General features: G+C 41.2%; 1 protein-coding gene across 15 annotated transcripts in view; it reads left to right on the forward strand.

Moving 5' to 3' along the window:
- OBSCN (obscurin, cytoskeletal calmodulin and titin-interacting RhoGEF) overlaps positions 1-25,109 on the forward strand; it is a 192,026-nt gene that overhangs the window by 150,580 nt on the left and 16,337 nt on the right. For 12 of the 15 annotated variants that reach the window (XM_075044005.1, XM_075044031.1, XM_075044060.1 and 9 more), the window contains 14 exons: positions 12,498-12,755; positions 15,159-15,282; positions 15,618-15,751; positions 16,085-16,197; positions 17,991-18,159; positions 18,667-18,748; positions 19,374-19,574; positions 20,125-20,185; positions 21,247-21,324; positions 21,476-21,648; positions 22,189-22,215; positions 22,746-22,898; positions 23,651-23,696; positions 24,268-24,345. In XM_075044005.1, the coding sequence (XP_074900106.1) occupies positions 12,498-12,755; positions 15,159-15,282; positions 15,618-15,751; positions 16,085-16,197; positions 17,991-18,159; positions 18,667-18,748; positions 19,374-19,574; positions 20,125-20,185; positions 21,247-21,324; positions 21,476-21,648; positions 22,189-22,215; positions 22,746-22,898; positions 23,651-23,696; positions 24,268-24,345 (1,697 nt within the window). Of the gene's footprint in view, positions 1-2,247; positions 2,291-5,967; positions 10,334-12,497; positions 12,756-15,158; positions 15,283-15,617; positions 15,752-16,084; positions 16,198-17,990; positions 18,160-18,666; positions 18,749-19,373; positions 19,575-20,124; positions 20,186-21,246; positions 21,325-21,475; positions 21,649-22,188; positions 22,216-22,745; positions 22,899-23,650; positions 23,697-24,267; positions 24,346-25,109 lie in introns of those variants that run through there. The other 3 variants (XM_075044105.1, XM_075044114.1, XM_075044010.1) reach the window with 2 other exon arrangements.

A 25,109-nucleotide genomic window follows, 5' to 3' on the forward strand; every position in this document is an offset into this window, starting at 1 on the left:
CGGATGCAGAATATTTTCCTCTCGGAAAAAAAACAACCCACACACAACCAAACCCAAATTCTCTCATCCTACTTTCATGTGGTTCTATCCTTCATATAAGATTGTTTCAATCCTCCCTCACACCTTGGATAGCACATATAAAATTGATCCGTCACGCAGAGTCATCAGGACCCATGTACTATACGCCATTTACAGCTTTCTCATCCCAGGCCTGCTGAACTTTTGAATACTGAATCCCTTTGACATCTGCTACGTATAGAAATATTGCAGTGGTGTCATTTGGGAGGACTGTAAGAACAGACATTAACAGAGTAAACATTAAAGAGACTTCTTCTTACAGACTTTGGGGGATTTCATTAAATACTCATTTAATTATCATATAAACACAGTTGTTAAAATAACTGTATAAAACTTCTATGTTTAGGTGTGTAATCAAATTAACTCCTATTTACATCAGAACTGATACTCTTGCTGTTTATGGATTAATCTCATTATATTATTTGATGAGATTTTCTAAAAGTTATGTAAAAATTGCACAATATTGATTTAAGGGTTTAAAAATTCAGTGAAAATTTCCAACCTGGGTGCAGTAAATTGTTCAATCACTCAGTTCGTCTTCTGTCATTGTATAATTATCAGTCCACCATTTAAAAAAGGTTTTGAATGATTTAAAAAATATTAACTAAGGATAGGTAAACAGTTATATTGTAATTGTGTTCAGAGGTAAACATTTGAAAGGAATTTTTCCCTTTACTTACCTAGTAAGCTATAAACTCTAATTTCCAAACAGATTTTGTTTAAACCCACTTAATTCTGCAGTAACTCCTTTGACTCTATTGGAAATTATTCCAGATTTTTACATGCATGAATGAGACAAGGCTCTGCAAAGAAAACATAGAGCTCTAGGTCAGATATCAACATTTGCACAAACTTCTTTTTCATTATGGTGGGATTTGTTGTTTTACCTAGCGGCAGAAGAGGGCCTTTGGAAATTAAGTGGAAGGAAAATTAGGTTAAATTATTCCATCTAATATTGTAAATGTATTTTTAATTTTCAGTCAGTGCAGTTTTGGGACAGTATTGAAAACATCAGCACTAATCATAAGTTATTTAACAAATAATACAGGCACGACAAGTTCCCTGGGCAAGAACTGTTTGTGATTTTACAGATATATTTTGAAGTTGCAGTTCACTTTCAATTATACCACCTGAAAATTACCAGAGCTTATTTATTATAGGCTGGCTGGAAGATTGCAAACCAATTGCTGGACAAATTACTTTGAGATTAAATTAAGGTCTTTTTAGAAACTTTACTAGTTTATTAAATAGAAAGTGGGGCTTGGTCTTGTTTTTTTCTAGATCTCAAACAGGTTCAGCAGTTCAGAGTGTGTTCAAAACAGTCTGGTTCAAACAGTGTCTTAATTTTATTCCAGCAGATAGGATGGGAACCTGCCGAAAACCTCTATTAGCTCTTCAAATGGTATCTTTCTTATTTTAAAAAATGTCAATTTTAAGAAATATTTGCAAAATCATTAAACCATTACTTTTCTTTTGATCTTGATATGCATCAACAACTTCTAGCTTGTTATGGGGCAAGGGTCAGGAAAAATTGCAATTATAGCAAAAAAGAGGTGGAGTAGACGTAAGTGTATTAGAGGGCTCTCCTGGGTTTCCTAGGGGGGATTTTTAATGCTAATTTTCTGTACTGATGATAATGATTTTAGTTTCATTGTTATCAGCTTGGATTTTGCATCTAGTCCACAAAAGCTTGGAAACTGTTCAGAGTTTAGGGAAACTCTTTTTCTAGTAAGTGAAACCATAGTTTAAAGAATTTCAGCTCTCCACGATTTTCCAGATCTAGGCATTTTCAGGTTTCTCACACCATCACTAGCTTATTATAGGGGAGAAAATTTTTTTTTTAAAAAGACCTTGTTTTCTAGCTTTGACCTGCCAAACAAAAATGTCAGAATCTCATGGTAGAATAAACAGATTTTGCACTATTGTTCTCCACAAGATATTTTATTTCAAAGCTAAATCATTCACTGTTCAGAGAGCACTCTGAATTCTCATTCTTGGTCAGAAACACTAAAGATATTGCTGGAAATAACCACAGAAAGCATGGATGGGATGGTACAGTTGGCTTTTTTTTCACTCCAGTTTATTTTGATTAACTGAGCAAAGTTAATTTAATCATTTCAGCTTTTGCCTTTCTTTAACCCCATGCTGTTCATACTGTTTTCTTTGTAGTCACTGAACAAGAGACTAAAGTGCCCAAGAAAACCATCATCATGTAAGTGCTGATTTTTTATTTTTTTTTTTGGTAACATTTGTGTTTTGCCTTGCTGCCTATGCATGATCCAATAACAAGCTTGTGTTTATTGGCCATGCAAGTGTGTTCATTCCCATTCCACCAGATCTCATGGTATTCTGTGCTATGCAAAGTGACCACCTGAAGAATATCTTACTATCCCTTTTCAAAAAATAGCAGCACTGGTGTTAGACACAGCCTGGGTCAGGTTTTTTATGATATTACACGTGTGAAAAAAATCCACTGAATACTGCTAGAGTTGCACAAGAGTTGAAGAAGGTAGAGTCTGACTCTTAATGTTGAAAAGAAACCAGCTTTGAGAACTGGCTACTTGAAAAAATGTACAAATTTAACAAATATCTCATAGCTTACAGTGATTTCTTCTGGCTTTCTATTTTAAATTCTTCAGGAGAGCCTTTTATGATGAAGCAGAAGGGAGATGCACATTTTTATCCCCCTCTGTCTCTACATTTCTAATATGAAATTTTGTCCTGCTAATGACTTGGTCTTTTTGGATACTTTGAGCCTGGTTTATGTTGGGTGCCTATAACATATAAAGATTAATTGCAGCAAAAAGCGGTACTTTCTCAGTCATGTGTAGACCAGAAGCTCATCAGCCATTAAAACCTTAACGTATCTTCTTGGTTTTAAGTATCATAAACAAATACATAATAAAATTGTTTCATATGCTGGAAGGGGGACATTGTCCTTCTGTGGTAGGCCTTCAGAGCACCTCCAAGCTATTCAAATAATATCCTAATAGTAGTAGGTGACTATAAAATGGATATTTTGGGGCAATGCGTTCCCTCAAGAGTTGTACTATTGCTAAAAATCAGTCCTTGACTTGGACACGATGCTAAAGTTGACTTCTTTTGTTAGATGGAGAGGAGGATCTGTGAAATGACAACTAAAATGCGGTTAAGAGTTGCTTACCTTTCGTCTCTTTTATTATTTCCTATGATGACTATTTCTTATCATCCATGAACTTAGCCCATTTGGAGCCAGTGGCATATAAGACGACATGTCCCCCCTCCTAGCAGCTTCCACCTTGAATAGGCAAAGAGCAGACAGGAGAGGCAGGAAGGGATTCTGCCTTTGCCCCTCTCTCTTGCACAGCAGTTCAGTTAAAATCTCCAGTCATTAGACTTTTTTAGCCTGCAAAGACCAGAAAACAAAGATGTTTCTGCCTGTGCTCTCTTAACGACCAGTGGGGTAGCTAAGCAGAGAAATATTTTTTGATATCACGTTCAGAAACATCCCAAGAAAGTCATGAGCAGGAAGGAATCACTCAGAGCCAGACCATGTCTGAAGCTTAGTAAATCTCAGCTTTCTACATCTCTGTGCCTGTAAATCACCTGGAGAGATGCTTTTATTTTACATCACTGCTCCGTCAGCTAATAGTCCTCCTTTTCCCTTTATGATTTCAAATCACAAGCAGCAGCATTAATATTGGTTGATTAAATAATACTAAACTAATACAAAATGCCATCAGTTAAGCTGCTTTCTAAATTTCCGACATGCAAATTCCATAGACTATTGCTTGGGACAGCTCAAGAAATGATTCTTAAATTAAGGGCTGCAGCCCCAAAAGAGGTTGGTACATTTATGAGTGGGATCTCAGAACAACAGAAATTCCCCTCCTTTTGCTAGTGGATGTGGTCATGAACCCACTAGAGTGGACCTCAGCTGGAACTGGGATAGTGACGGGGTAAAGTTTGGGAACAACTCTCTAAGGGCACATTCCAGCTCTCCTTAATGTATAGCGGGCTGAGGAACAGCAGCAGCTTTGAAACTACTAGCAGAAAATAACAGATAATTTAGAGATGGGATTGAACAATGTCTATATATGGAAATCCCAGACCTCAAAAAGCATTTTAACCTTGCAATGTAGAGCAAAGACTAGTGCAAGCACTAGGGATTCATTCTCATCTTTATCTAAAATTATTTAGTTTTGTGTAATTCAGAAAGGCACCATGGCCATTATGAAGGCTCTGCATAAACCTTAAAGGTCTATAGCAAAACTATAGAAAACTTAGGGGAAAGAGTGAAGCACTGGAAATTAGCAGTAGAAAAGAGGGTGCTCTGGAAGAAAAGAAATCTCACTGTAGCTGATCCAGCCCTGGACTTTACCACATCCTCAAAGGGAGAGATTGATGGTGGAAAGAAATCAGATCTCCATAAAAGAAAGCAATACCAGTCTCCAAAAATGAGACCAATAGATGAGAAAGGCTACAGTATATCTAAGAGGATTAGTCTTTCATGATGGTTACACAAATGCAAGAGGAGAAACGGGCTCGCCTTTCACAAGGACTCCTTCCACCCTTCGTTGTATCTCAGTGCAAAAAACCACAGCACAGCTGGCTGGAGAGCAGAGCTGGTGACTTTCAGCCCTTTGTGGCTGTGACTAGAGGCTGGTGAGGAGAAAGAAATGAAAACACCCTTGTCTTGATTCATAATCCCAGTTCAGGCCATTGTCTTTACCCTTCAGTGAATTCTTTTTTTATCCCATTGCTTGGAAGTAGGAACAGAATCTCAACACACAAACAAAATCAGCATTGCCTGTTAGTTCTACTGCACCAGCTACCTCCGCTGTAGATCATTAGCTTCCTTGCAAAGCGAACACTGTCTTTACCTTCAAGTTTTTTCCATGTAAGAAATGCCACTGAAAACTCTGCAGGAAATATTGCATGTTAAATATATAAATTAAGAGCATTGAAGTCTGGGTTTAGGTGTTCCTGTCCCCAGATTTTAAAGCTAGTAGATCCAATTTCATCCGTAGCACATTTAAAGTTGAAGTTTGTACTGGCATGGTAGCAGAAGATTGTTTTGATACAAGCTGCATATTTATACAGGGATGCTGAGAAGTCCCAACTGCTTTGAATATGTCAAAAATTCTAGACTGGTTTGGTACTCCTATGTCAACTGGTGGTAGTAGGATCAGGCTGTGTCTGCAATAATGATATTATGAAGAGTAAAAATAAGTACATTTTGGTATAGATGGCTTGTGCAGGAAATGTTCTCACTTTCTTTTCCTGGTCTCCAAATGCTTAATGACCTTTTAATGTAACTGTTCTGCATGTGAAAATGCAGATCTCTGGTCTCAAAAGAGTGTTCAATAAACAAAATAGAGATACGTTACATTTATTTAAAAAGAGGAAGCTGCTGTCCTTGCTGTAGTCAAGGGCATTTTGCCATTGAGTTTGATGAAGCCAGGATTTTAGCCGAGGATACTCAGGAAAAGGTTAAACTCCTTGAGTGTTTAAAATCTTTGGGTGAAACTGCTATATGGGTCCAAAGTAGCATAGTAGGTGGTCAACACAAGGACATGAAATATAGCAGCATCCAGAAGAACATTTCTCAGCTGGATATACGTGGTTTGTGTTCATGCACTCAAGGAGGTTAATGGCGCTGGGGTCCACCTGGAGGAAAGGGCACTGAGGTTTTCCCTGGATCAGAAAGTAAGTGGAGATGGGCATGTGGGTGTGTGCGTTGCGTGTGTATCCCTTCCAAAATGACACGCTTCACCAAAAGCTGGAGTGCTCACACAACTAACCCCACTGTAGTGCCTTGACCAACAATGGCATGTGTGCTGATGGAGTGTGGCTCCCCGAAAAGTCTCGTCTTCCTTCCAACTCCATTCCAACCCTTTCTGTCATCAGAGAGGAAACGATAACCACTGTGGTGAAGAGCCCAAGACAAAGGGGAAGGGTTTCTCCTGCACGTTCTTCTTCAGGTCATTCGCCTTCCCGCTCCCCGAGAGCGGAGCCAACTCCAGAGCCAGTTTATGTTTCAAAGATCAGGCAGCCTGTCCACAGACATGAGCAGGAGGCAACACCGAAGTCTGCTGTTCCCATGCTTTTTGTCACAGAACCAGAGGACAGGCAAGGAGCAGCAGCTAGAGATGTCATCACAGAGACCAAGGGGGAAGAGAAAAAGCCCAAGTGGGTTGAAGTGGAAGAAATAATTGAATTCAAGGTGAAAAAATCACCAAAACCTGCAAGGAAAAGAGGTTCTTCCCCAGCAAAACAAGGAAAAGATGACTCAGGGGTGTTAACATTCACTTTTCCCAGCTCAAGGCCTAGGCGTTCCCCAGAAGATGATCCGAACACAAACAACTCCAACAATAAATTGGTGGAACAGTCAAAATCTTTGCCTAATGACAGTCTCTCCGAAGCCGATATCCAGCCCCTGGTGTATGCAACCGAGGAGGAAGGACCTCAAGTCAGCAGCGAGGACAGAAGCTCCCCGTGTGAGTCCGAACAGCTAGGAAATAGTTCCTTTATGGATTATGGAACCGAAGGAAAGAGCTTCCCCCAGGAAACAAGTGCTCACTATGGGTCGGACGTTGCTTCCCCGCTGCTTGCCTGTGGGGGTGAGCCTCTGGTCTTCAGTTTTGAGACGGCTGCTGCAGACCAGCAGGAACTTCTGTTCTCACCAGCGAGTCCAGAGGTTAAGGAAGAGGTAGATGAATTAGACATATCTTGGCCTATTGAAGAGGGGGTGCCCGAAGTAATGGAAGATGTCCTCCCAGAAGAGGATAATGTCATTATAGTTGATGAACCAGAGGAACTACAGACAGATGACATTAGCACCCGGGACCGCAAAATCTTAACCCACAATGGCAAAGTATTAACTCTGGAGGACCTTGAAGACTATGTTCCCGAAGAAGGTGAGACCTATGGGTGTGACGACCAGAACCGTAGGGCAGAGAAACCCTGCGAGATCTCTGTGCTCCAGACTGAGATCAACGAGCCAACGATTGGGAAGCCAGTGCTGCTGAATCTGGTGAGACCTGTGGTGTCCAAGCCCAGGCAAAGATTTTTCAGCCAGTTTGAGGAGCACATTCCCGGGGGCATGTTCATGACAGCATCCAGAGTAACCGGCATGCAGTCTGTAGGCCCCTCAAACATCTCTTTCCACGTGACGCCTGGAGTGCACGCAGCAACAGCAGCAGCTTCTCCCGGTCCCTCCTTCACAGTGAAACCATCTTTCTGCACCGAAGTCCAGCTCTCGGCAGACAACGGACAGTCAAGCTTTAAAACTGAAGTTTCCACAAGAACCCTCAGCTATGGAACTGTCGGCGAGCCTGTTACCTTGCACATCAGCACAGAAGACCTCTCCGAAAGCTGAGCGGATGCGAGCATAATTTTCAACACAAAAGAAAGCAGTGTTTTAGAAAAAACTCATCAAAATTGTTGTAGGTGAGGGGAATTGGTGGCAAAGAGTACAAGGTAACATGTATGAGTGAATACCTTTGAGGAAAATATATTTAAATACAGTATGTCGAGCTTTTCCAGTCTTAAAGGGAACATGTCTCTCAGAACAGTTTGTAATTTTAAAAGCTTTGATCGAGGTGAACATATATCATTCCATAGCAGAGCAGTGATGGTAGGTTTAGGAAAAGCCTGATTCTCCTGCCTATGACAGAAATATAAATGAATAAGTGCATTTTTGTCCATGAACTTAAATTATTTCAAGTGCCGATTTGTACATTATGGTACGGCAAGAAGGTGAAGGTATCTAAGCTTTTCAGCATCCTTCAGCAGCCTAGGATGGAAGGACTGTTTCCAGCTAAAGCGATCTCCTGTCACTGTGTGTGCCTGAAGGTCATGAAGCGTCACACCGCTTTGACTCTGCTGTACACTTTCGACACCAATTAGCTCTATCAAATTTTCTTCATAAACCTTTCAACATGCACAGTCTGGTTACGTTATTTTAAACTCCTGCCACAGAATGAAACATATAGAAAATATTGCATTTACTAGGGAAGCGAAGGGCTGCTCAGACCTTTTGGCTGAAATCCTAATTTGACTAAAGTCAATGGTGAAAGTCCCACTGACTTGAGGAAGCAAGGATTTCATTGTTCTCTTCTGCTTTAAGTAAAAAAAGGCCATCTTTTTTGACTGCTATTTTCAAGTCCACTTCCTAGTTGTCTAAAGATGTAGATTTCATTATTCTGCATTCTAGTGCAGTGGATTTATAAACCATATCTTTTAAAATACAAATTTACTTAACACGCACCAAAAGATTAAAGTGCTGCGCAAAATGACTTCTACATCTATAATCAAACACTAACACATAAAAAGAACCACAAATGTGGTCTTTGTCAATAAATATTACTGGAAGAATACTTGGTCTCCTGTACATGCCAGTGGTGAAACGTTACTGTTAACAAATTGATGGATAATGTCTCCTGTATGTGCTAAGAGGAATTTACCACTGAGCTACAGCAACATAGCAGGAGCACAAACACAGTTTTAAAAAAAAATAGAGAAAGGAGATTTTTACCATAAATGCCTAGTTGAAAAATACATCTGTTCAAAATGTATTGGGTTGCTTGGAAGCACTGCCAGTTGCAATCGCATCGTATTACTGTACCCACGTACGTTGAGCTGTCTTGTAGAGGTACCACCTTCTGTTAGGTTTCTCTGGAGCTTTGCAGCGGGAACGCTGGTTGAGGGGAAGGCTAAGATGGACTGAGCATGGCCCATTCCTGGTGGCTTCACCAAAAATGGATGTTGTACAGACCTTCAACAAGTTGCTCAGCCCTGGAGAGAAATGAGCTCACAGGCCCATATACTGGTCCCAGTTGAAGTCAGCTGGAGTTTGTCATTGATCCCAGCAGGACCAAGCACTGGCCCTCTCTACTTGACAGAGATATGGGGTGAAAGCTCCCAATACCTTGTCCCAGCTGAGTTGTATACAAGCGTTGCAATAGAAAATATTTTCATTTAGACGGTGTAGAGAAACCAGAAATGCTCAGACACAGCTGAATTTCTAACCAGCCTGAAGAGAGAGGATTGAGTGAGTTTCTGCCTTGGAAATGTATGTGATGTTGTCTCAGTGTTTCCCCGTTAGGTAATATTGTGAAGCTTGTTCTGGAGTCCTCCGGGCAGTATTCCCACTAAGAGGGACTGAATTCACAGAAAGTGCTTGTAGAAAAGAATACTTTTTTTTTTTTTCTGTCTGTGGCCGCACCTTGATCACGTGCTGACTAAAATGAACATATTGATTTCACAGCCTTTTACTTTCAATATCCAAACAGGATGTTATGTGTAATATCATGTGCACTACCCTCATGATATAGGATGCTTTTCCAGTGATTACATGTGGTGAAAGAAATCAAGCCTCTTTTATGTTACTCTCCTGTTTTTTTATAACATCTCCTTGGTTTATACTGTTTGTTTTATAATTGAGCAATACAATGGATATATATTAGTGCTTTTTTCATATATTGCACTGTATGTTGGAAAGTAACAGTCATACAACAGGGATATACTTCCAAAACTAAAAATATTTCTTTCGCATTGGGCCTGATTCTGATCTCAGTTATTCCAGTATCAGTCTAGAAGAATTCCACAGAAGGAAGTGGATTTGATTCAGATTTACGAAGATACTGCTGAGAAAAGAATTTGCCCTATGATAGTCTTCAAAAATATAATATTCATCCAAAAGATAATAAAGATGTGTAAAGGAATGCAGAGGTTTCCTCCTGTTGTGGTTGATGCTCAGGTTTTTCTAAAGAAGCTAAAAGGTTGCAGTTCAGACGGTTGTGGAAGAAATAAATATACTTTGATTCATTAGCTCAAAGCAATTAACATCTGTTTACATTTTCTTTGAAATTCATGCAAAAAAGAAATCAATTGAAAGGAATTTTTCAAATCCTATGCAGGACTCTGTTCAAAAGGTGGAAGGTTTATGAAAAGTTCATTACATATACTTTCAAAATATTTTCCTAGAGGTTAAAAATTATGCTTGTAAGTGATTAAACTATGTAGATAACTAATGAGGCGTGTGGGGGTTTATTTCTTGTAGATGAAAACATTCAGCTGTATTAAAAATTTTAATACAAAGAATGTTTTACTAAAATTCCTGCAGGTAAATGGGTATTAATAAAGTGGAAACTTCAGTTTGCTTGAGGTACAAAAAGGAAAAAAAACACACAATAAAAATCAAATGCAAGAGATGCTGTTAGATGCTGAGTTTATATCAATAAATGTCTTGCATCAGCTGTCATTGAACTCACTGGGTTTCTGTGTTGTTCTCTGTTCACGGCACTTGATAGTCCATCAGCTCATCCACTTCTCCCATTGACTTCAGCAGGAGCTGGGTTGCAACCCAAGAATGTTAACGCAGTTGGGCTCAGGCTCCTTTTTTTATGGACGGTTTCAGAAGTGTTGAAGTGAAAGAACCTGTTTTTAGGGATACTTCCAACTCAGATCTAGGAGTCAATAATTTTGAACGACGCTCGTCGTCTTGGGTCCTTCTCTGAGGCTGAATTGGAACTTCAAAATACGTGTCAGTCTTGTGTTCCTGGTTATTGGCTGGAGGAGATGTGGGGCGGAAAGGTTCACGGTTGAGATTTTAGAATTGGGAAATGGGCTGTCCATCACAGGTGTGTCATCACTGCGGCGTTAATTTGATGTGCCTCAGCTAATATTAAAGTTCCTCAGCTTGGATCATAGTGTGTAAACATCCCTAAACAGGGAGGAAAGTGGTGGTATTAGCAGCATGGGGGAGACCTGTGGTTCTATATAACCTGTATATATATACTTGTGAATATATTTTCTCATTGAGAGATATTAAGAGTGTTTCATGCCTTTCCAAACAGTTCACTCGTTGGCAGCTGCCTAGCTCATAAGACAGCACAAACTAGCAGCAATTGCAATAGGAACGCCAGGGAATCAAAATATTTATCTAGGAAAATATTTAAAGATTTTCCACCCAGCCCAGTGCTGATGAACACTGATGGTCAGTCTGGGACATCGTGTGAGCAAAACTTGCTTTTTTCCATCAACAGATCCAGAACTGAAATATTTCAAAACTACCATGCTCATGGGGAGGCCATTGAAAACAAAAATCAAGTGAGAATTCTTCAAAGGGGGCTGATCCAAACACAGCCTTCAACTTTACCTGCTCAGGTCTATCATGGGAATTTACTTTCTTAAGGCTGGGAAAGGAGCAGAATCAAAACCGATTCAGGACATGCTCCTGTGTCAATGACATTAAACAAGTCAGAGCCATCTGTGTGCAAGTGCCCTTATTTTTTTTCTTGAACCACATGATGATTTGAGCTTGCAATCTTGCTTGGCAAGCAATCGCATAGTGAACATGATGAATTGTCTTAATCTGACAAGCATTTTTTCTGTCTTCGTGGTTACTTGATAGTTTCCCTAGATATCATCGGTCCCTTTGTTGTGCCTCTTCAAGATTTGTGGAAGGCGTATTGGGCAGGAGATGGGATGAGATGAGCTCCTGAGGTCCTGTGATCCCATCCTAGCCTAGCTTCTTCTAACCAGTGCTGACTGGTGCTGAGACCATGGGATTGGTCTCCTGGGTGGCCATTCTGCCAAGATATATGCTTGAAAATCCATTTTTCTGTGTGGAAAACTTTTGTCTTCTCTCTGCCTTCAAGACCATGAGTTTCTTGAGACAGGAGTTACATCTTCCCCTATGTAATGCTTCCTTATATGCAACTGCTGTGCATTACTGTACAGACCAGGTGACTTTGCTTATAGAGTAACTTGCAAAGGTGTAGTCCAGTACAAATTTAAAAGTCTCAGGTACCTTCTAGTGCAAAGCCCAGAAAAAATATTCAGATATTGTAAAGCAGGACCAATACATTACTCTAGAGCAAGCAGTAGCTTCTCTGCCATCCTCTCAGGCTTACAGGCTCATGAAGCAGAAGAGCTCTCCCTTCTTTCCCCTGTCCTTCTCCAGAGTCACCGATGAGGCTGGCACCTGCTCGCTTCTTCTCCTTCCCTACGAAAATAACGTCGTCCTTGCATGTAGGGTCTGTATCAGCGCAATGGGTCACCGCTGGGTTCATTTCATCGATCTTAATAAAGGTATTTTTGACAGACCAGCCAACATAGGGTTGAGTTGGAGCCAACATAGGGTTGAGTTGGGAGATGGATCCTTTGTTCCGCTGTCTGAGGAGAGGCCGTGTGTGTGTGCAGTGTGGCACAGTGTCTTCAACCTGGTGAGATACGTCTTCATGAAGCGTGTTGTCCCAACCTTCTTATTTTAAGTCTTAGCTACATTCCCTCTTGCTGGAATAAGCATTTTTGCATGAGCTCTCTGCTCTAGGAGGTGAAAATGGTACAATTGCAAATATTTCCATGGGTTGGATGATGCTGCTATTTTCTTTTTACCCTGAAGAGAGAAAAGCTGTTCTTCTTGTCTGTAGGAATGACTTCCCCACAGTCAAAGGTGGAGACTTCTGTCCAGGCCTCGCTTCAGCGTGCCGATAAGGAGATCAAGACAGCTTTAAAGAAACTCGTGGACTCGGCATCACTGCTGGTGACTCTTCCCCCGGGCATGCGAGAAGAAGTCGGTGGCCTTGGCCTTCCTGGGTCCGTTCCTTCAGACCACTCAGAAACAGGAGCCGGGTCCTCTGTGCTAGTTCATGAAGCCAGTACCCAAACCCAGACTGCTGGAGGGCATGGTATGTTTGGCATGAATCTGGAAAACATCCTGTGAGAGTCGAGAGAGACAAAAATATTGAACACGCCAATAATGATATTTTTTCCCTCATTTTTCTATTTCGTTGTGTTTTACGCAGTTGAAGATTAAGAGAGGACATTCAGACCCAAAGAAACATGGGGCTGTGGGGTGGGGTTAGGTTGGATGCGAGTTGGGGGCAGATCTTTCTGGAAACAGGAGGTGTTTGAAAACTGTGTCTGAAGTAGTTTGGTTCATTACCTGCCCAAAATGGAGGGATAGGGGATTTTTTTCCACCTTTGGGCTTTTGACCCTGGGCTTGCTTCAAGTTTTTGCGGGGAGAAGGAGGGGTGTGATCCCTCCTTTATATTTATAGAGGTCATTTGGGTTTTTATTTGGTGGGGTGGGTAAGGGAGGTTGTTTTTCTTTTATTGTTTGCCATAAACAAGCTGGAAATGTGTTTAACACCCCTGCATCAACTGTCCGAGACTTTCTAGAATGTTGAGTGCATCAAGTTCACCTGCATTTCACTGGCCCTGGAGCCTTGATAGACTCCTTAGCAGCTTCCGTGTGATTAAAACCAACGATCTGTGTGTCTGGGTCTTGCCAGGAGAACAAGTCTTTTGTTTTTGCATTGTTTTTTAAAAAAACATGAATAAGCAGCAACCCTTCCACTCTTCCTACTGGTTCTGCCATAGCAACTTGTCTAAGCTGTCTCTTTGTCAAGTCAGAGTAGCTGTCCTCCATCAACGTTAACTTAAAAGGACAACGTCAAGTAGCCATCAGCCCTCAAACTCCAGATGCTGTTTAAAAAAAGGATATTCTTGTCTAAAACTTAACAAGGATAGAAGCAGTTCATGGAATCAGACCCAAAATAACTGTGTAAAAAAAAAAAGACAGGCCTTTAAAAACCTTTTTTCCTTTCTGGTAGGAAATCATCTGTGAAAATAATACTCTGGTGAAGTGGGATGACTCAAAAATCATAAATAAAAGGTCATAACTACAGAGATAATAGAATAGTGAATGAGATGGTTTTCCAGTCCTTTCATCTGAGAAAACTAAATGTGTTATTAATACGGGGAATTATTTCAGTAAGATGGAGACTTGACAACTGTCCCTATGATCACATGTTTTGAATAAAAAGAAGGCAAATATTTCAATAGTGCTGGCAACAGAAAAGCACAATCCCACCAACCTGGGACCTCTGACCCTGCCAGTAATGCCTAGAATAACCATGTTTTCCACCCCAATAGAGGTGTTTTATGTGATTTCTAGAAACTGTTGCACTTTTCAAAACCAGCCAGTACCAAACATCCCTAGAGTGCTCCCCAAAATGGCCCTTCCTGATGGGGAAAATACTCCTTTTGATTTAACCTTTTCTCCTCCAATGAAAAAGGAGATGATGCGCTTTATCCTATTGGGTAACTCTAATGGTCAATATCAAAAGACAATCAGGTACATTTGGAATGGAAGATCAAAGTAATTTTTGAAGATATATCTGATAAAATAATTAATAATAAAAGAAGAGCAATACCTAAACTGCCATCAAGCTGCACCATCTTTTTGTTTCCTTGTTCCTATAAGCCCCAGATGCCAAACTTTGTTCTGGTGTAACTTAGAGTTGTACGAGGACATTTTCAGAGAACCCGGTGGAGGTGCACCAACGCTGATGTTACAACATCACCAGGTCCTCCATATTAGCATAACTCCATATTATCTCTATATTAGTTGTACCCCCAGCCAGTGCCTGCCTTGACCACCAGTTTTACATTGATGTAAGCTTACTCATTTCGCTGATGCTGTCTGTGATTGCACCAGTAAGTCAAGAACTGTTCTCGTAACGCAAAGTTTAATTGAAGCATTCGTGTGTATGGAGCTAACGCTGGGCATCCCTGGAGGTATTTGTAAGATGTGTAGACGTGGAGCTTAGGGACATGGTTTAGTGGTGGACTTCGTAGTGTTAGGTTAACAGTTGGACTCGATGATCTTAAGGGTCTTTTCCCACCTAAATGATTCTATGACTCTATGATTTCATCATAGCCATGAGCTGGAACTCAAACACAGTTAAATTATCTCCTATAAAGGATATATTGAACTCACACTATCCTTCCAGTCATCCTATTTCTTCCTCTCACTACTGACTACCTATCCTATTTTCGTCTGTGTGTGTTTCCTTACAGAAAAGTTAGTTTTGCCCAGCTCAGTCTCTCTGATGTTATTCAAGCTCTTTGCTTCATGTGGTCTTCTCAAAAGGGCCAATTTCTCCTCTTAGTGATTGCACTCAACTGAGGTCAGACGGACTTGGTTCTGACACAAGGCAGACTAGAGGTGGCTCCAAAGGTTTGCTGTGGGTTTCAGGTGTGCCATCATAGGGGACGTGTCTAACTTGCCCTATTTCTGCTGCCAGACAAAGCACAAAGGCAGGTTCCAGCCGAAGAACCAAGCGTGCCAAAGCCCAGCCCTGGTCCTTCCTCTGAAGAGACAGCTGCTGGAGATGAAAGCACTCAGGAGCGCACTGTTCCTATTACCAGGTAAATACCCATCTCAATATACAGATTTCTGAATGTGGCAGACTTTGTTGCAAGAAAAGCAAGTCCTCTGTGGTGGAGGGAGCAGGTGGTGACTTGAACTAATTCTTGTAGGTTTGTTAGTATTTTTGGAATCCTGTTCACACACGCATTGTGCAAGGATAGCAAAAGTTGGAGAGAAATGAATTCTCCCAAAACAAAATCCTTCCCATATTAATTTTAAGTAAATAGTTATTTATCTGGTGGTTAAACACCCAGATAAATGGCAGGGTATAATCCCATATCTCTGTAGTTGTATGTGACTATGTAATGGTCTTTTCTTTTGGGCTTCATGAAAGAACATCACCAGACGCGGGGGCAGGAGGGTGGTACAGAAGAGAAGAAGATGTGGTCTGGGATGTACACAGTGAAGTTTATATTGAGACCACGGAAAGAACTTGTGTGTATAAGACTGAGGAGAAGACCCCAACAAGTAAGTAAAAGAACCTTGTTTCCCTTTCCCACATCCCATGATAGTCATTGTCTTCTCTTTTGGTAATAACTCCTGGTGACTATTTCTTTAAATGTTTCCATTTCTTGAGCAGTAACCATTTATTAAACAAAAAGTAACAGATAAGCATGAAGATAAGAAGCCTAAAAGCAATGCTAGTATAAAGAACCCCAAATATATTGCTGTGGTATCTCTTGATTTGACATTAAGCTAATGTTATATCCTAAATGGCCAGTGCTATAAGTCCCATTTGAGTAACACACTATGAATAAAGTTATGGTATTGTGCATGCAGCAAACCCTTGTGTCTCACCAGGTCCTCCCTATATGCAAGTGACAATCGAGGATGTGCAGGTGAATTCTGGGGAGCGTGCCAAATTTCAGGCAGTCATTGAAGGAACCCCTCAGCCAACCGTTTTGTGGTTTAAGGTGAGTGCAGCCTTTTCTCTGGCTGGGAGTGAAGACCACAGAAAGGACTCTAGTGCAGTACTTCTGCGGGGAATTTCTTTTGCTTTTTTGTCCCACATCTCTTACACTGATTCTGGGTCATATCTATAGGCTTTGTTAAACCAGCTGCAGTTCTCGCTGGAACCACCAACCGTGCATCTCACCCTGTGTTGTCTCCAGTGTCAATGTGGCTCCTTTCACAGGCACCAAGATGGTTTTGGGGACCAAGATGGGCAGCAAGGGAGATTGGTTCATGCCTGAGAGCCACCAAGATGTGTGCTGTAGTTTTGGGGTCGGGGATGGGATTATGAGTGGTTTATTCCAATTGTCAATGTGACTTCCAGGCTCTGTATCTTTTCTGCAGCTAATTGGTAAAATGAGTGTGACCAAGGGCAATGAATACCCCATAGAAAGGAAGGAGAAAAAATTGATTATTCCTCAGAATATTGATGTGCCCCTGAAATAAGCCAGTGTTGTTCTATAACGATTGTCTGTCCAACTAAGTATTTTGTACACATGAGTTTTATTCCATTTTTTTTTCTGTATGGGAAGTGCAAGGATGACAAATAAAATAACCTTAAAAAACCAAGTAAAAATGCAAAGAACCCCCTCCCACGCGCGCACACACATGCACTTGCGCACACCTGAACACCTTGAAAATAATAAGAACAAGGCAAGAAAATATGATATACCCAGTTAATATTCTTGCAACTTCTGACATATTCAGCTCAGAGTAATTGCAAGCTAGCTAAACATTTACCTATTCAACAGTAAACCTCTCCATGTGCTTTTTTAGTCTCTTCTTCCATCCATGCAAACATCTGGGATGTACAGTGTCCTTTGTCAAGGAGTTCAGCACAATGACAGCGTGCTGCCTGAAGTGCCACCTCTTTTTGGCTGTTCTGTACATATTTACCATAAACCATTCATAATCCTGTACAGCTCTATCATGTCGTATTGCTAGATCCTCCCTTCTAGGCTGAGGAGCCCCAACCTGCTGTGTCAATCCTCATCTGGAAGCTGTTACAGAAAGAACATTGCTGCAACACTACCACACCCTGGGCAAACCAAGGATTTATAAGATGATGCATTCTGTCTTATTCTAATAATTTCTAACATCTGGTACTTTTTGACCACCACCAAGCACTAAGCTGGTGCTGCCATGGTGTGACCTACTGTAACTCAAAGTTTTGCTCCAGTGTAAGAAGGAACAGCTCAGAGACCATTTCATTTGGGGAACAGGGTTGCATCACTTCACATTTATTGTATTATATACATTTATCTGGCATTTTACTGCCCAGACAGGTGGTCTCATAAGGTCCTTTTGCAAATCTTCATAATCTGCTCTCTGTGTCACACACACTCCCTCCTGTCCTTTTTTTCTTAGCATTTATGAATTTATTAAGCAGCACAAGTGCCAGCACAAGCTGGAGACCAGGCAGGAGCAAAGCAGCTGATCCTCGCGCTCCCTGGGCTGACTGCTCAGGCATGGGGTGCTGGGAGAGTTGAAGAATAAACCAACAGAGCCCTGGTGATCCCTCCCAAGCCTGTATTCCTATGAATGGGTTATGAAACAAAAATATTATTGGGTAACGTGGAAGCAGTGCAACAATTAGACATGGGAGACTTCTTCAGCCTGCATTTTGTTAGTGAGATTTGCTAGCCTAAATGGTCTGTGTTGTAGCTCTGCTCCCGTATCTTGTTTCTTGAAGAGAAGAAACATCGGTTTCCAGCTTGGTTTTTTCCAGTGCCAAAATGTCATTTCATTCTTTCAGGGCACTTCCTTGCTGACAGACACCAACAGGCTCCATCAAGGGAAGGAAGGAACCACATATTTCTTAGTTGTGGACAATACTGTCTCAGAAGATGGTGGTGTTTATACGTGTGTTGCCAAAAACGCAGGAGGGGAGGTTTTGTGCAAAGCAGAGCTGATTGTACATGAAGGTAATGTCATTCTTTCAGCTGCAGCAGTTGCTTCCATAGCCACTGCAATATGTACTCTGTTGCAGTCATCTTCTGGTACCCATGTGGTTTATGCTCTGTATTCCTGCGTAATATTTGTATAGGACCAGTATGGCAGGATCCAGTTTAAGAGCAAATGATCTAATGACCTACACATATATATACAAATGTGATTTTTTTTTTTTTTTTTCCTCTGCTTCAGACTACATGGCAAACTGATACAATAGGCCACAGAAATAAGCGGAGCCATATCTCTGGTGGTGTTCTGCTCTTTAGCCTGGCTCTTCTGATTTATGTCAGGGGAAGATGCAGCCCCAAAGTTCATATTGACAGGTTTTGTCATCAAACAGCTCCACTTAATTCTGTGCAGAAGTTTAGAGGACACCTGTCATTTTTCCTGCCTTAAATTGTCCTGTAATAACTTTGCATGCTATTAGCAAGGCACTGTTGTCTGAATATTAACACTTATATCTTCCTTCATTTTCAAAGCTAAGAAAGACCAAGCGGCAAAGAAAGTGGCCACCAGGAGAAAGCTCCATTCCCTTTATGAGGTTAAGCAGGAAATTGGAAGGTAAATGAATTTTCCAACTCTATAGCATCACTGCCAGAGAATATCTAATTGCCCATCTGAGCTGCTGAGCATGTGTAACTAGAGGCAGAGGTGGACCTAGCTGTGGAAAAGTCCGAAAAGGTGAAAGTACTGGCAGAATTGGGAGGTCACCCCATTGCAGGTGTGCTGGGAACACTTTCCTGAGGTTTCTGACAGAGGATGGGAGAGTCCATACAGTCCATAGGTCCAGATAGCTCCAACCAGAAAAAAAACCAAAACAAACAGCCAGAGGCTGGCAGGATAGGTGCCAAGGTATGGCTTCTTGGCAATATTAGCATCACAAGCCCACAGCGACGTATGCACAAGCACCATCTCCGTCCAAGAGCATCATCAGCCTTTGTCAGCACAAGGCTGTATCACTTGAAACAGCTTTCGCCTTGATGTGAACTCGTTGCTTAGTTTTGGAGACAGCCAGGAGAGGGCAACAGCACCTTACATAGAAGAAAACGAGTTTTTCATGTTGGAGAATTTAAGCCCTGAGCAGTAGGGAGCTGTCAAAGGCTGGGAGGTGGAAAGGTCTATACCTGCTGTGCAGAGGGCTTTGAACCAAGTCTGAGCAGGGCTCGTCCTTTGATTTTTTACGCAGGGGCTGCTTCAGCTTTGTGAAACGAGTTGTACACAAAGGGAACAGAGTGTCTTGTGCTGCCAAATTCATACCTCTACGAAGCAAAACAAAGGCTCGAGCGCATCAAGAGAGGGATATTCTTGCCTCTCTGTCCCATGACAGAATTACCAGGCTCCTGGATCAGTTTGAAACGCGGAAAACACTGATTTTGATTCTGGAGTTGTATCCTTTTCTGTGCTGCTTGTCTGAGGAGGCTGGCAAGTACTAGGTAGAAGTGATTTATTAAATAACTAAGCGATTAACCATTTTTAGGTTTTGCCTGAGATAAAAGGACACACACAATTTTTCTCTGCACTGCAAGACAGCATAGCTCTGTGAGCTCTTCACTGAAGTACTATGTTTCTGCTGTTCTAGGAAAAATCATGATACTTGTATATACAAGTGTGAATGAGTTGTTAAGCACCAAAACTCTTTTCTGAAATGTTTGGAAGTGGAGTCCATTTCCACGAGATCCAGCCTGGCTGAGCACCAGGAAAAATGCAGTGCAGAGCAGAAAAGCCCATCACCAGTAGGTAGATTTTAGCACAAGCCGTACCACGCTCCTGCTTGTAGGCAGCACAAGTTTAGGGCCTCCCAGATCTGCTGTGGTAGAGACTTTAATGAGTTACATGCAGATCACCTGGTGAATTCTGCTGTTAGCTGGATAGAGGTGGTTACAAAGTAAAAATAAGCATTTAACTGTAGTTCTGTTTTCCCTTAATGCTGTTGCCAGATGCTCCAGCGAAGAGCTCCTTGACCGTTTATTCAAGAAGAGTGTTGTCACTGAAGCAGAGGTAATCTTTCTTTCTCATTTCAAAGTCCAGAGTTGGTGGGTACCACCAGAGTCCCTTCCAGCTGCATTTTCCTTCTTGAATATGAGGAATGTCTCTGAACCAGTGATAATCTGTCAAAACAGAATCAGCCTTTAAAATGTGTCCCCATCAGCTTCCATTACTACGTTGAGTTTCTTCAGGGAATAACTAGCAACAGCCGGTGGTTTTGACCACCAGCATTGCATTCAGCCTAATACAGATGATATTTGCTCTATTATCATCATTCCTTTGCTATCTGTCACCTGGAGCTCCTGTATCTTCACTTGCTTAATAACGCTTTATCCCCTTGCAACCCTACTTCTATCCATTCCCTTTCAGTCTCCAAACCAAGGGCTGAAATAATGGTTTCTAAGGATTTTTTTGTCTCCCATCTAGTAGCTAGGTGTCCCATATTTATTGGTAAAATTGATTTTTCTTAAAAATGCTCAGAGGAAAACATCATAGAATCATAGAATGATTTGGGTTGGAAAGGACCTTTAAAGATAAAATGTCAGCTAACACTATAAAATGTCAAAGGTAGGGGATTTCCAGAGCTAAAGCTACCTGTAAATATTCACTCCTTGTTCAGTCATAGTCAGATTGTATCTACACATGATCAGGAAAATAGATTTACAACATAGTTTTAAAATTTATTTGTTTTAAATGTGTTTGGCTGATTTACACCAAGCCAGAGTTGAGTTTGAATTAGATAAGTTAGAGAGTTGATCAAACATGAAGATTTTTGTGTCTCTTTTTTACATGTTTGTAGGGTTGGGTTTTTTTAAATAAGGGCTTTTTCACATATAGAAGGCTCCAGCAGAGCAATGTGGCCACACACGAGGCACAGCTTCATTCCACATGGTAATGGTTGGTTCACACCTTATTTCAACTGCAAGACTAATAAAAGAAGTTGATTCTAGTTTTAAAAATATTTCTAGTTCAATCTTTCCCTCTCTCATAGATTAAAAATGTTGGTGGAATCAGGGACTCTCTTATTTACTATTAATGTTTAATAATTATTTAACAACTGATTTAATTTTTAGGTCAAATTGTATATCAAGCAAATTTTGGAAGGAATCAAATATCTTCATGATAACAACATCCTTCATTTGGACATTAAGGTAATGTGCAATGGCAGGTCTAGCTTATCATAGCCTCTTGTTGGTCAGGGAATGGGCGTTCTTTATTTGAGTTATTCCTACTTACAACTGAAAATATTGCCTGCTCTCAAGAAAAGTTTTTCTCTCTCTCTTATTTTATTTCATTCACTAGCCACTGAATATCCTCATGGTTTATCCTGAAAGGGAAGACCTTAAGCTTTGTGACTTTGGATTTGCTCAGAAGATCACGCCCTCTGAGCCTCAGTTCAGCAAATACGGGTCTCCGGAGTTTGTTGCCCCAGAAATTGTTTCTCAGTCACCAGTGTCAAAAGGAACTGATATCTGGTAACCTGTCATCTTTCTAAAAAGCTTTTGCCCTAGATGGCCTGAATTTCCATTTATTGTTAATAAGTAAGCGGAGTAGTGATAATAACACAGGAAACTGAAAGTGAACAATGAGAATCCATAACCCATCAGGGCTTTTTAAAGCTCCTTCTGTCTATTTTGTTCAACCATAATTGAACTCTGACAGCTAATTAATGCAAAGGAGCATCTTAGAGAAGATTATCTTTATTAGAGGCAGCAACTAGGGAAGATGATCCTAAGGGGCTTTCTAGAAAAGGCAAACAAACTCCAAAAAAGTATTTTGAGTCTTCTCCTCTATCTGTGCTTTAAAAATGGAGGATTACTTGAGAACAATTATAAAAAATGTTGAAGGGAAAAGAACTGAAGGGTGAAAACAATAGCTTTTGGGATTTATTTTCCTTGGAAAGGTGAGGAGAAGAAGGTGCCAGGGTGTCTAGTGGCAGGAATAGGGGCTGCAGGCTTGAGAAGGATGGAGAAATAGTGACAAACACCTGACATTTGTATTCCCTCTCTCCTCAGGGCTGTTGGAGTCATCACGTATTTAAGGTAAATAAATCTTCTTGGAAAGACTCATTCAATATCCCTTTGTCAGTGAGAGCTCTCCAGTACCTTCAAGTGAGGGATCTGAGTGAAGCATTGAGTCCTTCTATAACGAGGGCTATTTATTTCATGGTTTTCTCCTTTACTCACTCTTTCCTGGTAGCCCAGGGCTTTGGTCATTGTCCCTGCTTGAAGACCTGACGGCTGCTCTCCTCGCAGTTAGCGATGAGAGCAGTGGATGAGGTTCCATCTTCCCCTTGCCTGTTTTAGCCAACACCCTACTGGAGGTGTGCAAAATCAAACCCTTAATTCCTTATCTGTGAAACGGGGATAAGTAATTCAGTTAAATGCCATGTAATGCTGGGGTGAAAGATGCTCTGTCAGTGGATGCAACGCTCACGAGCATTGCAAGTCCCACGCATGGAGTTCCTCAAGTGTTTTAAAGCCCCATGTAAGCATTTGTGCTTCTGTCATTTGAACAGCAAATAAAAGTCTAAATGCTGTCTCCTTTTATTTTATGGTGTTCAATAAATAAGCCTAACATGCAAGTCTCCATTTGCCGGGGAGAATGACAGAGGAACCCTTATAAATATCCAGAATGGGGAAATTTCATGGACCATTCCTGATTTTGTTCACTTGAGTGAAGACGCAAAGGACTTTATGAAAGGGATTCTACAGCAGGACCCCAAGTGAGTGCACTTTTGTGCTTCCTACAGCCAGCGTGCAAAGATGTCGGTGTCTCAGCAGGCAGATCTCAGCTCGTCAGAGCTGGAGTTGTTTTGAAAAGTAGAAAGCTGAGTGAGATGTGGTGTGTTATGCCCTAATTCTTCTTTACTATTCCCCATTACCTAAAACACAACTTGGCAATTTGCCAGATTGGCCTGTTTCTGGTATGGTGATGTTCTCACTCCCTGATTCCTCCAGGCAGATGAGTTTCTGAAATGACATAGAGAAGTGGGAAGAGCAAGTATAGAGGGAGTTACACAAGAATTAAATAATATTAACCACATTTGTTACGCGATTTCAAGTACAAAAGGCAGCTTGAAGGCATGTTTGCAGGCGCTCGCTTTTTAATTTCATTTCCATTCTTTCTTCCTGCTGCCAAAGATATTTTTGCTCCGGCCACCTAAAGAGTCAAAGTCACTCTTAGGGCTGCGCTCGACCCCCTTGAACAGGCTTCCTGCAGAGTGTCACGGGGTCTTCCTGAGGATCTGCAGGGAGTCTCAGACTGAAAAAGGAAGATTGTTTCACCTCAAGGGAAGGAAACCTTGGGCTAAAAGCTTCTGTCTGTCTGTTTGGCTTCTCAGCTCTAAAACAGCAGCCTAAGGACATAAACAAAAGCATATGCATGTGTCCACGTGAAGCAGGCAACTTCAGGAAGATCTTGCGGTTGGTGTTGGAAGTGACTTGCTACTAAAATGTTGATCTTTTCTCTTATCAGAGCCAGGCCTAGTGCTTCGGACTGTCTTTCCCACAAGTGGTTCATGGTAAGTTTGTCCTCGTTCCTTATTAGAGTCATTAAAAATATTGAGGTTGAAAGAGACCTTTGGAGGGGCAGCTCTTAAAGCTGCTTGATACTATTTGCTGGTTTTATTCTTGGTCTCCTACTTTCTGTCCTGCAGAGAAGCTCAGGCACGGATCTCCAGAAAGAGGAGACACATTGGTGTTTACATGCCAAAATGTCTTTCTTTCAAAAGATAAACATTACTGCTGATATGAGCAGATATAACATGTCTGTATAGAAAAGAAACTGTGGCTTTGCAAAGCAAAGATACGGTTTATATTCCAATGCCTTAAATTGCTAAGGAGAAGAGCTAAAAATTAACAAAAAAAACCCAAATTTAATGACATGCATTGAACAGGGCTTGCTTTTGTCATTGAAAAGCTGAGAATGTCTACAAATTAGCCATGAGGGGATTGTAGCATTTGGTTTATTGTAACTTTCCTAAATTAAACAATTCTGCAAGGAGGGAATCCTAAAAAAAAAACCACAAAACTTCTCAGAAACAGAAGTCAGGATTTTTTAACCAATGATTTTTCTCTCATTCCACCTGGCAGCATAATCCCCCCCTCGAAGCAGCTCATTTCATTAATACCAAGCAGCTCAAATTCATCGTGGCTCGGAGCAAGTGGCAGGTGAGTTGGTCTTAATCTATGTTGGTTCTTTTTAGTTATATATATATTTTAATTACGTTTCCATCTTTTCAAGTCTTGGGCTAGGACAGCAAGCACAGCAGAGATCTTAGCTTGGCTATGAATGGGGAGTAAGCACAGGAGAGAGTGGTCAATGGATGTGGCAGAAATAAATTATCTAGGCTTTTACTGCCTGGAAATCATCTGGTCTAATGCAGGTGCCTGTAAGATGCACGGTTGTGTCTAAGTTAGGTATGCTTAGCTGCCTTTGCAATTGGTACTGAATTATAGACAGGTCCCAAGAAGATTCCTCATTTCCCAAAGTTCTCTAAAATAATCAGATTGATTGCCTCCTGAAGATGCCTGTTTCTCTCTGCTGGCTGTAAGGGGAGGCTAGCTGCTCAACTTCAGCTGAGATGTCTCACATGGCAGAAGTTAGAGCAGATGAATCCTACCTCCTACAGTGTGGTAGGTCTTCTCTTGGCTTAAGTCACTGTAGGTTCTACTGCAAGTGATGGATTTAAGGCCATTTACTCCAGGTAGGGTCTCATCTGATGTGTTCTGTTAAAAACTCCTTTTCCATCTGCTTTGAGTGGCCAGATTATCTTTGAAAGTCTCAAGCAGGGTCCTGCTTCCCCGTTCACAATGGCAAGTATGTCCCCTGAAGTCAATATAGTTTCAACTCTGTGAATGAGAGAAGAGGAAGACTTGGAGAGCAAATGCAGCCTGGATTGACGATACGTACAAAAGGGTGGCAATGTGTTATT

The sequence above is a fragment of the Buteo buteo genome, chromosome 2, assembly GCF_964188355.1.
Source record: "Buteo buteo chromosome 2, bButBut1.hap1.1, whole genome shotgun sequence".
NCBI lineage: Eukaryota > Metazoa > Chordata > Aves > Accipitriformes > Accipitridae > Buteo > Buteo buteo.